An 18055-nucleotide genomic window follows, 5' to 3' on the forward strand; every position below is an offset into this window, starting at 1 on the left:
GAAACTGACATATTACACATACTGTACATAAAGAAACTGACATATTACACATACTGTACTTAAAGAAACTGACATATTACACATACTGTACTTAAAGAAACTGACATATTACACATACTGTACATAAAGAAACTGACATATTACACATACTGTACATAAAGAAACTGACATATTACACATACTGTACATAAAGAAACTGACATATTACACATACATAAAGAAACTGACATATTACCCATACTGTACATAAAGAAACTGACATATTACACATACATAAAGAAACTGACATATTACCCATACTGTACATAAAGAAACTGACATATTACCCATACTGTACTTAAAGAAACTGACATATTACACATACTGTACTTAAAGAAACTGACATATTACACATACTGTACTTAAAGAAACTGACATATTACACATACTGTACTTAAAGAAACTGACGTATTACACATACTGTACATAAAGAAACTGACATATTACCCATACTGTACATAAAGAAACTGACATATTACACATACATAAAGAAACTGACATATTACCCATACTGTACATAAAGAAACTGACATATTACACATACTGTACATAAAGAAACTGACATATTACACATACTGTACATAAAGAAACTGACATATTACACATACATAAAGAAACTGACATATTACCCATACTGTACATAAAGAAACTGACATATTACACATACTGTACTTAAAGAAACTGACATATTACACATACTGTACATAAAGAAACTGACATATTACACATACTGTACTTAAAGAAACTGACATATTACACATACTGTACTTAAAGAAACTGACATATTACACATACTGTACTTAAAGAAACTGACATATTACACATACTGTACATAAAGAAACTGACATATTACACATACTGTACATAAAGAAACTGACATATTACCCATACTGTACTTAAAGAAACTGACTTATTACCCATACTGTACATAAAGAAACTGACATATTACCCATACTGTACTTAAAGAAACTGACATATTACACATACATAAAGAAACTGACATATTACCCATACTGTACATAAAGAAACTGACATATTACACATACATAAAGAAACTGACATATTACCCATACTGTACATAAAGAAACTGACATATTACCCATACTGTACTTAATAGAAACTGACTTATTACACATACATAAAGAAACTGACATATTACCCTTACTGTACATAAAGAAACTGACATATTACACATACATAAATAAACTGACATATTACCCATACTGTACATAAAGAAACTGACATATTACCCATACTGTACTTAAAGAAACTGACATATTACACATACATAAAGAAACTGACATATTACCCATAGTGTACTTAAAGAAACTGACATATTACACATACTGTACATAAAGAAACTGACATATTACCCATACTGTACTTAAAGAAACTGACATATTACACATACATAAAGAAACTGACATATTACACATACATAAAGAAACTGACATATTACCCATACTGTACATAAAGAAACTGACATATTACACATACTGTACATAAAGAAACTGACATATTACCCATACTGTACATAAAGAAAATGACATATTACACATACTGTACATAAAGAAACTGACATATTACCCATACTGTACATAAAGAAACTGACATATTACACATACATAAAGAAACTGACATATTACCCATACTGTACATAAAGAAACTGACATATTACCCATACTGTACATAAAGAAACTGACATATTACACATACATAAAGAAACTGACATATTACCCATACTGTACATAAAGAAACTGACATATTACCCATACTGTACATAAAGAAACGGACATATTACACATACTGTACTTAAAGAAACTGACATATTACCCATACTGTACATAAAGCAACTGACATATTACACATACTGTACATAAAGAAACTGACATATTACACGTACATAAATAAACTGACATATTACCCATACTGTACATAAATAAACTGACATATTACACATACTGTACATAAAGAAACTGACATATTACACATACTGTACTTAAAGAAACTGACATATTACCCATACTGTACATAAAGAAACTGACATATTACCCATACTATACATAAACTGACATATTACCCATACTGTACATAAAGACACTGACATATTACCCATACTGTACATAAAGAAACTGACATATTACACGTACATAAAGAAACAGACATATTACCCATACTGTACATAAAGAAACTGACATATTACACATACATAAAGAAACTGGCATATTACCCATACTGTACATAAAGAAACTGACATATTACCCATACTGTACTTAAAGAAACTGACTTATTACACATACATAAAGAAACTGACATATTACCCTTACTGTACATAAAGAAACTGACATATTACACATACATAAATAAACTGACATATTACCCATACTGTACATAAAGAAACTGACATATTACCCATACTGTACTTAAAGAAACTGACATATTACACATACATAAAGAAACTGACATATTACCCATAGTGTACTTAAAGAAACTGACATATTACACATACTGTACATAAAGAAACTGACATATTACCCATACTGTACTTAAAGAAACTGACATATTACACATACATAAAGAACCTGACATATTACACATACATAAAGAAACTGACATATTACCCATACTGTACATAAAGAAACTGACATATTACACATACTGTACATAAAGAAACTGACATATTACACATACTGTACATAAAGAAAATGACATATTACACATACTGTACATAAAGAAACTGACATATTACCCATACTGTACATAAAGAAACTGACATATTACACATACATAAAGAAACTGACATATTACCCATACTGTACATAAAGAAACTGACATATTACCCATACTGTACATAAAGAAACTGACATATTACACATACATAAAGAAACTGACATATTACCCATACTGTACATAAAGAAACTGACATATTACCCATACTGTACATAAAGAAACGGACATATTACACATACTGTACTTAAAGAAACTGACATATTACCCATACTGTACATAAAGCAACTGACATATTACACATACTGTACATAAAGAAACTGACATATTACACGTACATAAATAAACTGACATATTACCCATACTGTACATAAATAAACTGACATATTACACATACTGTACATAAAGAAACTGACATATTACACATACTGTACTTAAAGAAACTGACATATTACCCATACTGTACATAAAGAAACTGACATATTACCCATACTATACATAAACTGACATATTACCCATACTGTACATAAAGACACTGACATATTACCCATACTGTACATAAAGAAACTGACATATTACACGTACATAAAGAAACAGACATATTACCCATACTGTACATAAAGAAACTGACATATTACACGTACATAAATAAACTGACATATTACCCCCCTCAAATCTCATATGGGTCTGGTCCTAATCCATGCCAACACCTGTTTGGCACCTCTAACACACACAAACACACACTAACACGCTAAAGCGCTCTCTTCTCCTGTTCTCCCACCTGACAGTGTCAGTCATGGACCAAGGTCAGAGCTACAACAGAGGTGACCCCCTCCCCCCCTCTTTATTCTTCATCTCACATCACTCCCTTTACTTCTCTCTCCCCCTTAATCTCACTCTCTCACCCTGCTCCTTTCTTCTCTATTTTCATTTCTCTTGCTCCCTCTCTCTCACTCCCTCTTCCTTCTCTCATCCTCTCGCTCTCCCTTTCTCTCGTTCTCTATCTCACTACAACCCCCCCTCTTCTCAGTCTCCATCCCAGCTCCCTGTGTTTGTGTGATTTGTTACTCCTGGCCCCCTGCCAACACACACACACCCCAGCATGTGTTAGCCCCAGTCACCGTATTGTTCTGCTGACTGAGCAGCCCTGATGCATCCTTGGCGATGTCACGTTGCCAGAGTGGAGAGGCTTCTCTCACTGCCGTCCCTCCACAGTTTGGCCAATTTTGGCTTTCCTTTGCTGTCGCCTGCTGCCTGTGACATGTTATGGTTAATCCTCTCACTGCATTGCATTTGCATCCCACCTCCGAGTGTGTTGTTTCATTGTTACTCCATGTGACTGATGTTTCTACTGCTTTTAATGAGTTTGTCCTTGTTGACGTTGCTTTGTTGAGATTTGTTGTCTGAAGCTTTTCTTGAACTTGTCAGGATGGATATAACTTTTTAGTGCTTCTCACTTTGTTTTTTTTTCATTTCCTTTGATGCGCGTACTGTTTGTTTTTCCTTTCTTAGTTTCTCTTTAGTATTTTACAGTTGAATGCTTTATGAAACAGTCTTGTTAACATGTGGAAGTATATGTGATGTGTGTTTTACTTTGAATGATCCCATCGGTTAGTAACCGCTGATCTCTCACCATGGCTTGGCTGTGACCCCTGACGTTCCCAGGCCTCCCTCCTGCATGTTGTGACCTTCAAACACAGCTAACATGTTCCCTGTACAGGATGTTCCTCGTGCTATGGTTGACATCTGTGTTGTTGTTGTCTACAAACATGCCCGATGAACCTCTACAGAGAGACTGTAGTGGTCCACTAACTGATGGACCTCTGCAGAGAGACTGTAGTGGTCCACTAACATGCCCGATGGACCTCTGCAGAGAGACTGTAGTGGTCCACTAACTGATGGACCTCTGCAGAGAGACTGTAGTGGTCCACTAACATGCCCGATAGACCTCTGCAGAGAGACTGTAGTGGTCCACTAACTGATGGACCTCTTCAGAGAGACTGTAGTGGTCCACTAACTGATGGACCTCTACAGAGAGACTGTAGTGGTCCACTAACTGATGGACCTCTGCAGAGAGACTGTAGTGGTCCACTAACCGATGGACCTCTACAGAGAGACTGTAGTGGTCCACTAACCGATGGACCTCTACAGAGAGACTGTAGTGGTCCACTAACTGATGGACCTCTATAGAGAGACTGTAGTGGTCCACTAACTGATGGACCTTCAGATTTGAACTGTCCATCGGGCATGTTGGCAGAGATTGTGTTTGCTAAATGTAATCTAACTGTCTCTCCCTCCCCTAGCGTATCACTGGGACACGTCTGACTGGATGCCCAACTCACGGCTACCCGACATCGAAGAGGTGCCCAGTTACGAGGTCAGCGGCCTAGGAGGCCACGGAGACATGGTTGCCTCAGCCTCCCGACTGGGGGGCAGCTCTCGCCTGGGGGGCAGCGCCCGGGAGCTGGAGTCAGACTACTACCTCGGAGGCTACGACATCGACAGTGACTTCCCCCCTCCCCACGAAGAGGAGTTTCTGACCCAGGACCAGCTCCCTCCTCCCCTCCCCACTCCCTTAGAGGAGTACCAGGGGCACCCCTACGACACCCTTCCCACCACCCAGCCCGCCTCCAAGGAGAGCACCCTGAGTGGGAGTGGTAGTGGCAGCACCGGACGCCACAGGTCTCCCCGCCCACACTTCCACCCCAGCCAATACCTGCCCCCACACCAGCTGCCCCAGGGGGAGGCGGGGCAAGGCGGCCCCGGAGGGGAGGAGTTCAGCACTTTTGTGGGTAGGGTGATCACGCCGGGAGGCGGGGACATGGAAGATAATGTGTCGCTGAATATGAGGTTGTCGGTGAACGCGTCATCGGCCTCGGACCTGTCGGCCCCCTGCGGTTTTGACGACTCTGAGGCGGGCAGTAGTGACTTGGACAGTATGGATGAACTCCACCGGGGTGGGACACACACCGTAGAGATGCAGCAGCAGACTGAGGTCTGAGGTCTGACTGGGCCCCACCGTGGGATCAACAGTACTGGCTAGGGGACGGGATGGGCAGGAGAGCAGAACGGAGACTGTTAGAGTAGTGTGTCGACCTGGAGTTATGAGAGATGGAGGTCCTTGCTCAGAGAGGAATGATTGGTATATAATGGACACACTGCTAGCTAGTGGCTACGTTATCAAAACAGTACCCACCCTAACCCTTCAACCACTGCCATTGCAAACACTAACCTTAAATCAAATCCAATTGTATTGTATTGGTCACATACACATGGATAAACCACTTCACCCATTGCAGGCTTTATCCTTAAACTAGTTTCCCTCATTCCAAGCCACTACCCTTAACCACTACCCTTAAGCCACTACCCCTTAAGATAATACCAAGCCGCATACAATGGAAAGCAATGTGTTTTGTCACATTAGTATCTATAGCTGGTTATGATCATAGCCACTACCCTAGCAGTGGCCCGTGTCAAGGTCAGCTGAGTGTTATACTCTTCCATAGCAGGAACATAAAGCCTACTAGATATGCTGAGTAGGAATGAAAACAAAAAATTAAAAAAATACAAACTTTTAAGGGACAACTCCAGAGAAAATGGATGAGCTAATCAATAAACAAAAGATTAAGAATGTTTGGGGAAAAAATTAAAGGGACAATATTGTAATTGAATGATCAGTACTGTGATATGGCCTTCTCTGTCATAGCGGATGTGATTGTTAGCTACACGCTCCACACAGCTCCACTGTCCCACCTCTCATTACACCTGCTCACCCACAGAGACCCAATGGACTTTCCCCTAACCACGATGCAATTCACTTGGGGGGAGACTCCCCCCTGTCAGATTTGTGTCTTTTTTCCCCCTAGTTTTTTTAATTTTGTACAAATCCACTCATACATAACCTGTACAGAATTTGTGAAATAGTAAAAGGACCATAGTGGTGCAATTGAAATGGAAGAAGAAGATATTTTTTATTATTATCCACTCGAAGAATGCTATTTGGATGTGGAATATGTTTAATATTACCCTTAGTCCAGACCTCCTCCCCGAAATCAGGCCTGTGAAGCCATGAGAGTTGAGCATTCCTTCTGTCCCACCACATGCTAAACTGCTATCCTGCCAAGTCGCTAATTTTTCTTTAATGATGATATGATCTTTATTGTTTTGCACTAGTATCTTTTGATGTTTTATGTTTTCATGATTATTACATGACACATGCTATATTATTGAAATCCTCCAAAGGGCATGATGATAATATGTCAATTCTGGGCCAGTGAAATTAGCATAATAAGCACTGAGGAATTTTTGTGTTTGTAATTGTCTTTTCACAAGTCCCTGATTTTTAAATAGACATTGAAAATGGACAATTCACATTGAGTGTGCCTGAGCTATTACATTTCCCAGCATGCAGCTCAATGTCTTTTATTTTGTTTCCTTCTTCCCATGTGTTTTGCTCTGAGCAGGTTTCATAGTCACTCCAGAATTCCCCAAAGCCATAACAGCAATAGACTGACTGATAGATGAGAAGTAGGGTCCATACACAATGCAAATGCATTCTGGGAAAATAATATAATAATGTAGCATCCCATACCAATCACAGCGGCAAGGCAGTGTTGCATCATGGGTCTTGTCAGTTGCAGTGTTACATTTTGGTTCTGTCTGTTTAAAAAATAAAATAAACAATGGATGAGTTTTGGACTTGTATTCTACACATCTGGACAGATAACAAAACAGTGTCGTATTGGACTTGGAGTTGTATTGGACTTGGAGTTGTTTTGGACTTGGAGTTGTTTTGGACTTGGAGTTGTATTGGACTTGGAGTTGTATTGGACTTGGAGTTGTATTGGACTTGGAGTTGTTTTGGACTTGGAGTTGTTTTGAACTTGGAGTTGTTTTGGACTTGGAGTTGTATTGGACTTGGAGTTGTATTGGACTTGGAGTTGTATTGGACTTGGAGTTGTTTTGGACTTGGAGTTGTATTGGAATATAATATGCCTGATCCATTCGGGCAACATTTTTTTGTAAAAGATGTAAGTTTGTGTTAAAATCTTTGTACAGTGTACATAGATAGCTAGATTGTTTACATGCTGATTTTGTAGATATTGAATTGCAATCCTGACTGACTTTCTTTGAGTTTCTTGTGTTTGATGTGAATGTGGACCGTAAGAGACCATGATAAATAAATCATTTAACCTCAGCTCCCCTCCTCTGGTCGCATTTCAACTAAAGTCTTTTTTTTCATTAACCTTTTGCTTTTAAAGATAAATAGCCTTTCAATAGACTAGGTGGAACTTCCACAGTATTACATGTACAAAACTTGCATTACATTACATCCCTGTGGTTTTTCTTTTTTGTTTAATATCTTTCTCTGGTTTCTGTTCCTTTTTAATTATTTCAGGGAGTATTAAAATATATCTAATCTAACTGCAGCAATTGAGTTTACAAAATGAGTTATTTTTAACTGCTTTTTTGTTTCTTAAATCAATGCTGAAAATAAAAAAGTTATTGATCAAACCAAGTGTAAATTCTCAATGCAATGGAAAAGGTTTGCCTATGATGTTACAGAATGGACTAAACTTGATTAACTGTAACTTGTTTCCAAGGTAACTTGATATAATTACAGATTTATATGCAAGTATCATGTATTGCTCTAAAGCCCTCGAACTCAACTCTGACTTCCAAGCCAATTCCACTGCATTTTTTCATTGTTCCCCTCTAATTAGTGACTGATCTAGACCTAAGAAATCAGGTGCAATGAATTATCAGGTAGAACAGAAACCAGCAGGCTCCAAACCTCATAGGGTAAGAGTTGAAGACCCCTGCTCTAAAGCATTTTTTCCCAACTCTGGTCCTCAAGCACCGCCAACAGCACATATTTCTGTTGTGGCCCCGGACAAGCACCTGATTCTACTTGTCAACTAATCATCAAGTCCTTAACAAGCTGAATCAGGTGTTTTTATCTGAGGCTATAACAAAAATGTGTGCTGTTGGGTGTACTGGAGGACCGGAGTTAGGAAACAACGCTCTAAAGTACCACAGAAGTCATCAAGCAGACCCATAAAAAACATTACACAGAGATACATCGGTTCACAGTTCAGCACTACAACAAAAAACATTTAGCAACCCAGTGGACCATAGCACTACATTATGAGTAGCTATAGAAACCATGTAAACAGTGGTACAAAGCGCTATATAATTCTATAATAAACTGTACTATCCTGTAGAATACTATACTTCACACTGCAGTATACCTCAATCATGCAGTGCTTACTATAGAATGTTGTAGTATACAGTACTGTAGAATACTGTAGTGCTTAATATAGAATGTTGTAGTTGTGTAACACTAGATGCCTAACTTGGCTTGACTAGCGTATAACAAAGGAAAATGCTAATTCCAGGAGATCCATGCGGACTGTCAAAGGCATAGTGTTGTATAGCAAGCGTGTGTGTGTGGTCTTTTTGGCAGTCACGCACACTGGTGTACACAATACAATAATACACGGTGGGAACCAGTAGATAGAGTTGCCGACTGACGCGCACACACACACACACACACACACACACACACACACACACACACACACACACACACACACACATCAGCTTGCATCAGGTGGAATGGTGCACTTATAACTCAAGTCCATGAAACCATGAGAGAGAGAGAGCAAGGCTGTGTGCAAAAGGTAATACACATAAGATTGTCAATTGACGGTGGGTTTTTCAACAGTTGGAGACTGTAGAATACTATATTGCATACTAGTATCCCTTGATCATGTGTAGTATTTACTATAGAATTACGTAGTAAACTGTAGAATACTACAGTAATGTCTGCAAAAACACTACGTTGTTTTAACTATAGTAATACTACAGTATTTCATTAGCTTAAATCCCACCCATTCCTCATATACCAGTTTGTTCGTCCAAATAGTGAGAAACCTACATGCCAAGTATATACCATATTGTGTTCCCTAAAGGTTAGAGAAAAGAGTAGAAGCTCTACACTATCTGTTTAGATTCCAGATCTACCTACCTACAAGTTATGGAAAATGTGATCTTTTAATATTTGTCCAGTAGTTTTCCTCAAGGAGGAAACCGCCACTTCTATGCTGAAGATAATAAAAAAAAAACACTATAGTAAATACTATCATAATGTCTGCAAAAACACTACAGTAATTACTATAGTATATGCTATAGTTGTCAGGACCCGGTTTCGAACCTGGGTCTCCAGAGTGAGAAACAGTCACTTAACCAACTGTGCCACGAATAGACAGCAGAACCCAGAAGGCAGACACAGCAGTACTTAAGACGGTGTATTTAATAAAGAAAAAAATCCTAAAATACAAAAAAATGGCAAATCCAAAAGGTGGTAGGAAAAACACAAAAAGACCTCAAAAGAAACTCACCAAAAATAAACAAAAACAAAAAACAGAATACCACAAGAACGTCACCCGGAATCGACAAGAGCACACAGAACACTAGGGCAGGGTGCTAACATACAAACACAGAGCACAGAACTGAGGGAAACAAAGGGTTTAAATACAATCAGGGGAAACGAGACACAGGTGCAAATAATAATGGGGATCAAGGGAAAAACATAGGGACAAAAAGCACAATGGGGGCATCTACTGACCAAAACCCGGAACAACCCTGGCCAAATCCTGACAATAGTGTTTTTAACTAGAGTAATACTACAGTATTTATACTACTGTATTTATAAACGTTAAATACTACAGTAAAGTCCGCAAAAACACTACAGTGAATACTATAGTATATAAATACCTCCATACCTCATGTGCGTATGTGTTTATGTGTGCGCGCAGGCAAGGAGAGAGTGTGTGTGTGAGTGAGTCTGTGTTTATTAATAGCACATTAATGCAGTGGAAACCAGATAGGCCTGTTGTTTTCTCAATCTCATATTAATAGCTTAGAGTCACTAGAGACCTTTTCCTTCTGTCCCTCTCTCTCAAATGTTTTCTGTCTGTATGTCTGTCCCTCTCTTTCTCTCAATTTTATTCTGTCTGTCTCTCTCAGCTGTTGTCTCTCTCCTCATCCCTCTCTCTTTCCGTAGGCTATTTAGCTTTGTCATGCTAATTTCTCTTACATTTCTATTTTTCAGGGCTGCAATCGGTTTTAGAATAAGTTCCAATGTGTACAGTACATCTAGGCATACAGGGAAACAAGTAGGAGGAAATGTCCTTGATTATGGACTTCCTATCTAAACCCTCAATGCCCTGTCTTTGACCTTCAACCTTTGACCTCTAAGCTGAGGTCAGCTGTCAAACACTGTGCTGCACTCTCTGAAGTCTCCTCCCATCTACCTTTTCCTTTCATTCACCTTTATTCACCCAAAAACTATTCCATGTTGTCACATCACAACAACCTCCTGATGCATTATCAGCCTACAGGAACAACCATTTGGAGTTTTTGTTGTTTGAAATTAAAGTAAACAAATATGGAGACACACACAGTAGAGTAGTTTTCTTCTCCTTTTTGTTCAGCTTCAGTGACCTAGGGGTTTCGCTATCTTTTGCTGACTCAAAAGAGCACTGACTGAGGTGGAGGACTGACTGAGGTGGAGGACTGACTGACTCCCTCTGGGTTGTCACTGGGTTTCTTCTCAGCTTCAGTGTTTAGCTTTTCTCGCTTTGCAAATCGATGATCTTATGACGTTGACTGACAAGCCATGGTGTGTGTTAGGATGACCTTATGATGTTGACTGACAAGCCATGGTGTGTGTGAGGATGACCTTATGATGTTGACTGACAAGCCATGGTGTGTGTGAGGATGACCTTATGATGTTGACTGACAAGCCATGTTGTGTGTTAGGATGACCTTATGATGTTGACTGACAAGCCATGGTGTGTGTGAGGATGATCTTATGATGTTGACTGACAAGCCATGGTGTGTGTGAGGATGATCTTATGATGTTGACTGACACTCCATGGTGTGTGTGAGGATGATCTTATGATGTTGACTGACACTCCATGGTGTGTGTGAGGATGATCTTATGATGTTGACTGACACTCCATGGTGTGTGTGAGGATGATTTTATGATGTTGACTGACACTCCATGGTGTGTGTGAGGATGATCTTATGATGTTGACTGACACTCCATGGTGTGTGTGAGGATGATCTTATGATGTTGACTGACAAGCCATGGTGTGTGTGAGGATGATCTTATGATGTTGACTGACACTCCATGGTGTGTGTGAGGATGATCTTATGATGTTGACTGACACTCCATGGTGTGTGTGAGGATGACCTTATGATGTTGACTGACAAGCCATGGTGTGTGTGAGGATGACCTTATGATGTTGACTGACAAGCCATGGTGTGTGTGAGGATGACCTTATGATGTTGACTGACAAGCCATGGTGTGTGTGAGGATGATCTTATGATGTTGACTGACACTCCATGGTGTGTGTGAGGATGATCTTATGATGTTGACTGACAAGCCATGGTGTGTGTGAGGATGATGTTATGATGTTGACTGACAAGCCATGGTGTGTGTGAGGATGATCTTATGATGTTGACTGACAAGCCATGGTGTGTGTGAGGATGATCTTATGATGTTGACTGACACTCCATGGTGTGTGTGAGGATGATCTTATGATGTTGACTGACAAGCCATGGTGTGTGTGAGGATGATCTTATGATGTTGACTGACACTCCATGGTGTGTGTGAGGATGATCTTATGATGTTGACTGACAAGCCATGGTGTGTGTGAGGATGATCTTATGATGTTGACTGACAAGCCATGGTGTGTGTGAGGATGATCTTATGATGTTGACTGACACTCCATGGTGTGTGTGAGGATGACCTTATGATGTTGACTGACAAGCCATGGTGTGTGTGAGGATGACCTTATGATGTTGACTGACACTCCATGGTGTGTGTGAGGATGACCTTATGATGTTGACTGACAAGACATGGTGTGTGTGAGGATGATCTTATGACGCTGACCTGGTGTGTGTGTGTGTCTGTGTGTTTCCCTTCCTCTCTCTGTCAGTCTAGCAGTGGGTTACTTTGGTTTGTTAAGTTTAGATTTACATGACGCATGATGTTTAAACAGCTTGCTGAGTGCTTTGGGGGTCTGACGATGTCAATCATTTCTACAGTAACTCAGCACGCGTGTGTGTGTGTCCCTTCCTCTCTCTGTCAAGGTCGAGCAGTAAATGACTCTTTCTTGATATGTTTAGATTTTTAGATTTACATGACGCATGATGTTTAAACAGCGTCATTGGGGCGTCATTTCTACGGTAACTCACACATTCCTTTTCTAATCTGAAAGAGAACAATACCTTTTACTCAGATATGCTATGGAGTGGATGGTTATCCATCTGTTTCTGACTGTGTTTGCAGAAGTGTGGGTTATTACTAAAGAAGACGATTCAACCTCGGGCCACAACAAATGGGATTTAATGTAGTCTGACAGTACCTATATGATATACGTATTGTATTCACTCCCCTGGGAATGAAAATAAAGTGCATTAGGAAAGGATAAGTGAGCACTGTTGTAGGTTGTTAATTTGAGCCAGTTTGCTACAGCAGGAAAATAATCCTGCAGCAACGGGAAATGTGAATTATAATTCATGGACATTTTAGTAGGGTTCGATACATTTTTCGGAAGGGAACATCAAGTCTGAAATTACTATGTGGAAATTAGAGACTTCAGAAGCATTTTCAAACCTCAAATACATAAGTTTTTAATTTCCTCCATTGCATAAAATGTATCCTGCAACAGGGTGATCACATTAAGATCCTACATCTGTACATCCCTATTTCCCAGCTCCAGGTGTGAGATCGGTGTGGGAATGACGCCCCATACCGTTTCCATTCCATTCCCTATTCCAATCCCCTCACACTGCCAGGATATTGACAAGTTTAATCACATACACATATTTCTGCTCGTAAATAAAACAAGCACTCACAAGTGATGTAATTAGAATGAATTATGGAGAAGAGATTCAGATTAGCACCAGCATCATTACACATATTATATTTATAAACTCACTTCGTTACGTTCACCTAGATTAAGCTCTAATAACCTTGAGTTTTTACCCCTCTCTTCTCAGAAACACACAGATTCATTATATGGATATATATTATATTAGACATGTTGGTTTGAGGGCTCTTTGTGTGAAGCCTGTGATGGCATGTGTTGCATGCATGATATGTCCATAGAGTGCAGTTAGAGGTCATGCTGAAGGAGTGAAAGGGAATTGAAGAGGAAGAAATGATGCTGCTCGTAGCCAATTTGAATGATCTCTACTAGGGTTGTTTGACTCTGGTTCTCAAGGGCCACAGAGTACTCGTTTGTGGAAAACTCCAAACTTCTTTAACCTTGACATGGAATGAGACAGAATTTGAACAGGTGTGTGAAATCTATGGCCTATCAATAACAATGATTGATCAATGAAATAACATGAGGAACTTAAAACCAGCAGGGACTGCATCCCTCGAAGGGCTGGAGCTGTACTCCTCGGATTTCAACTTAAGGATGTATTCTATCAAAAGTCGTACTCTCTCCAATTTCTCTGTTTGACAATAGCATTATCTCTGCAGACTCCATTGCATTATATTCATCCACAAACTGCTCTCATTGAAAAATGTTTTCCTGGCCACATTTTGACGCTTCATTTCTGTCTGTTTGAAGAGAGCTCTTGAAGAGGAAACGCTGATGCAGAGAGATGATTGCTTTTGAAAACCTGAACTACATTTGCACATGTTTAATGTGCATTGCAGTAGTGTGCTTACCACTTTCCATGCAGATTCATTGTGGCGTAGGTGATTACCTGAGAGACTCTTTTTGTTTCACCCGAGTCTCTCTCTCTGCCAGACAAACAAAACAAGTGTTTATTCATCATCAACCCAGCAGTGTATTTTCCAGGTACTGAGTTCCCTCCCCTCTCAGTAAAAGTGTCTTAAACACTCCTTTCCCATCAAGATGAACCCATAATGAGTGTTATATTAAGGGTGGAATTAGAAGCCGGTGTCCACATGAATAGTCTCTCTCTCTCCCTGCCTTATCGCCGGTCCAGACGGAGCCGAGCTATATGCAAAATGAAAGCGGACGGTAAGCTTCTTAGAGGGATTTCTCACATCTGCACTGCCTCCTAAAAACAAATACAGAGGACAGAGTTTATAGACAAATTTAAAAGCCTGAGAAAACAGAATTGTATTTTTATTTTATTTCGAACAAGCATGGGATCGGTCCCAGAAACTCCACTACCTACACCCTGACCCTTTTACTCCCTCCCTGTCCGTGTCGAGTCAGCCAATCAAACGACTCAATGGTGTCCTTCACTTTACTGTATGGGCAAAGTGATGATCCACCACAAGTAAATTAAACTGGCGGCTTGCCATCCCCCAGCCTGGTGTGTGTGTGTGTGTGTGTGTGTGTGTGTGTGTGTGTGTGTGTGTGTGTGTGTGTGTGTGTGTGTGTGTGTGTGTGTGTGTGTGTGTGTGTGTGTGTGTGTGTGTTCACAATTGGAGCTACAGGGTCTGCAGGTTTTTGTTCCAGCTCAGCACTAACTCATCCGATTACAGTAAGGGTGGACAGAAAATGACTCTCATCAACTGTTTGTGCCTGTAGCTCATCTGGACTATGCTTTAATGACCATTATATAAAGGATGGGGGAAAAAAGGTTTGCAAGTTAACTTGTTGACGTAGTAGCATGTTGAGTACACCAGTCAGGGTTGGATAAGCACCTTTCATATGTAGATGTTACTTAAGCAGCAGTACTGTGTTTCTCCTTCTGTGGCCATCTCTGTGGCCATCTCTCCCAGGGCTGTTAGCTGTCATTGCAGGTGCAGAAGACAGGAAAGGTGGCTCATTGACTTAAACGGCTTCCTCATTATTAATTTAGCATGTTGCTGAGCGGTTTGAAAGGAGAGTGGTGAGACACCTTCTCCATGGTTCTGGCCGGCAGTGTTTCACTCTATTAAACGCTGTCTGGGGGCATCATTTATTAACATGATCCATGAGATGGATGACAGGGGAGGGCGGAGGGGGAGGAAGGGAGAGGAGGGGGAGAGGGAGGCAGGGAGAGGAGAGGGGGAAGGGAGAGGAGAGGTGGGAGGTAATACTGGGCCGCCTGTCATCAGTGGTTAGTTCAGTAAGAGCATGGAGACATGAACCCCCAACGGGAAGGCAGCAGGCTTTTATCCACCTGCCCTGCACGTCCCCGCTCCCTGCCTACTGTCAGGTGAGCCTGGGAGAGGATCACCACTTCACCCCCACCTGACCTCTGGGTCTACGTTCATGGATAAGGGGAGAAAGACTGAGTAGACGTTATGGACACTGGGGATCCTGAAGATGACTTCCTTTATAATGGGCTTCTAGGATTAGCCTGAAGAGGGCATGTAATGTCCGGGGTTTTAGTTATCGCCGCCAAAAGACTGTTTGTTACAGAGTGTAATTTTTCTAGATGTTTGGCATAATGGACCGCAGTCATTTGAGAGCCAACTCAACTCACTGTTGGCTGTGAAAATACTGCAGCTCAGACTTTCTCTCACCCTCTCCCTCCCTCCCTCCCTCCCCTCACCTCACCTCACAGCCCTGCATTCTCGAACACTTCAACAGACCTCCCTGTGTCTTATTGTAATAGAAACAGTTTCACAGCTCGGTCCTGTAGTTTCTTCCACTTTTTCATGTCAGCCGGTTACTTCCTGGGGTCTGGTTAGGTCCTGGGGTCTGGTTAGGTCCTGGGGTCTGGTTAGGTCCTGGGGTCTGGTTAGGTCCTGGGGTCTGGTTAGGTCCTGGGGTCTGGTTAGGTCCTGGGGTCTGGTTAGGTCCTGGGGTCTGGTTAGGTCCCATGGGGTCTGGTTAGGTCCCATGGGGTCTGGTTAGGTCCTGGGGTCTGGTTAGGTCCTGGGGTCTGGTTAGGTCCTGGGGTCTGGTTAGGTCCCATGGGGTCTGGTTAGGTCCTGGGGTCTGGTTAGGTCCTGGGGTCTGGTTAGGTCCCATGGGGTCTGGTTAGGTCCTGGGGTCTGGTTAGGTCCTGGGGTCTGGTTAGGTCCTGGGGTCTGGTTAGGTCCCATGGGGTCTGGTTAGGTCCTGGGGTCTGGTTAGGTCCTGGGGTCTGGTTAGGTCCCATGGGGTCTGGTTAGGTCCTGGGGTCTGGTTAGGTCCTGGGGTCTGGTTAGGTCCTGGGGTCTGGTTAGGTCCTGGGGTCTGGTTAGGTCCCATGGGGTCTGGTTAGGTCCTGGGGTCTGGTTAGGTCCTGGGGTCTGGTTAGGTCCTGGGGTCTGGTTAGGTCCTGGGGTCTGGTTAGGTCCTGGGGTCTGGTTAGGTCCTGGGGTCTGGTTAGGTCCCATGGGGTCTGGTTAGGTCCTGGGGTCTGGTTAGGTCCTGGGGTCTGGTTAGGTCCTGGGGTCTGGTTAGGTCCCATGGGGTCTGGTTAGGTCCTGGGGTCTGGTTAGGTCCTGGGGTCTGGTTAGGTCCCATGGGGTCTGGTTAGGTCCTGGGGTCTGGTTAGGTCCTGGGGTCTGGTTAGGTCCCATGGGGTCTGGTTAGGTCCTGGGGTCTGGTTAGGTCCTGGGGTCTGGTTAGGTCCCATGGGGTCTGGTTAGGTCCTGGGGTCTGGTTAGGTCCTGGGGTCTGGTTAGGTCCTGGGGTCTGGTTAGGTCCTGGGGTCTGGTTAGGTCCTGGGGTCTGGTTAGGTCCCATGGGGTCTGGTTAGGTCCCATGGGGTCTGGTTAGGTCCTGGGGTCTGGTTAGGTCCTGGGGTCTGGTTAGGTCCTGGGGTCTGGTTAGGTCCTGGGGTCTGGTTAGGTCCTGGGGTCTGGTTAGGTCCTGGGGTCTGGTTAGGTCCCATGGGGTCTGGTTAGGTCCTGGGGTCTGGTTAGGTCCTGGGGTCTGGTTAGGTCCTGGGGTCTGGTTAGGTCCTGGGGTCTGGTTAGGTCCTGGGGTCTGGTTAGGTCCCATGGGGTCTGGTTAGGTCCTGGGGTCTGGTTAGGTCCTGGGGTCTGGTTAGGTCCTGGGGTCTGGTTAGGTCCTGGGGTCTGGTTAGGTCCTGGGGTCTGGTTAGGTCCTGGGGTCTGGTTAGGTCCTGGGGTCTGGTTAGGTCCCATGGGGTCTGGTTAGGTCATGGGGTCTGGTTAGGTCCTGGGGTCTGGTTAGGTCCTGGGGTCTGGTTAGGTCCTGGGGTCTGGTTAGGTCCTGGGGTCTGGTTAGGTCCCATGGGGTCTGGTTAGGTCATGGGGTCTGGTTAGGTCCTGGGGTCTGGTTAGGTCCTGGGGTCTGGTTAGGTCCTGGGGTCTGGTTAGGTCCCATGGGGTCTGGTT

General features: G+C 42.3%; 1 protein-coding gene across 4 annotated transcripts in view; it reads left to right on the forward strand.

The window, feature by feature from the left end:
• The window catches only part of LOC135553119 (protocadherin Fat 3-like), a 378888-nt gene extending 371430 nt beyond the window's left edge, over positions 1-7458 (forward strand). For 2 of the 4 annotated variants that reach the window (XM_064985238.1, XM_064985239.1), the window contains 2 exons: positions 3555-3590; positions 5070-7458. In XM_064985238.1, the coding sequence (XP_064841310.1) occupies positions 3555-3590; positions 5070-5767 (734 nt within the window). In that variant the 3' untranslated portion in view covers positions 5768-7458. The remainder of the gene's footprint in view (positions 1-3554; positions 3591-5069) is intronic. The other 2 variants (XM_064985240.1, XM_064985241.1) reach the window with 1 other exon arrangement.
• Positions 7459-18055: the final 10597 nt, after the last annotated feature.

This window comes from Oncorhynchus masou, chromosome 13 (genome assembly GCF_036934945.1).
Source record: "Oncorhynchus masou masou isolate Uvic2021 chromosome 13, UVic_Omas_1.1, whole genome shotgun sequence".
Taxonomy (NCBI): Eukaryota; Metazoa; Chordata; class Actinopteri; order Salmoniformes; family Salmonidae; genus Oncorhynchus; species Oncorhynchus masou.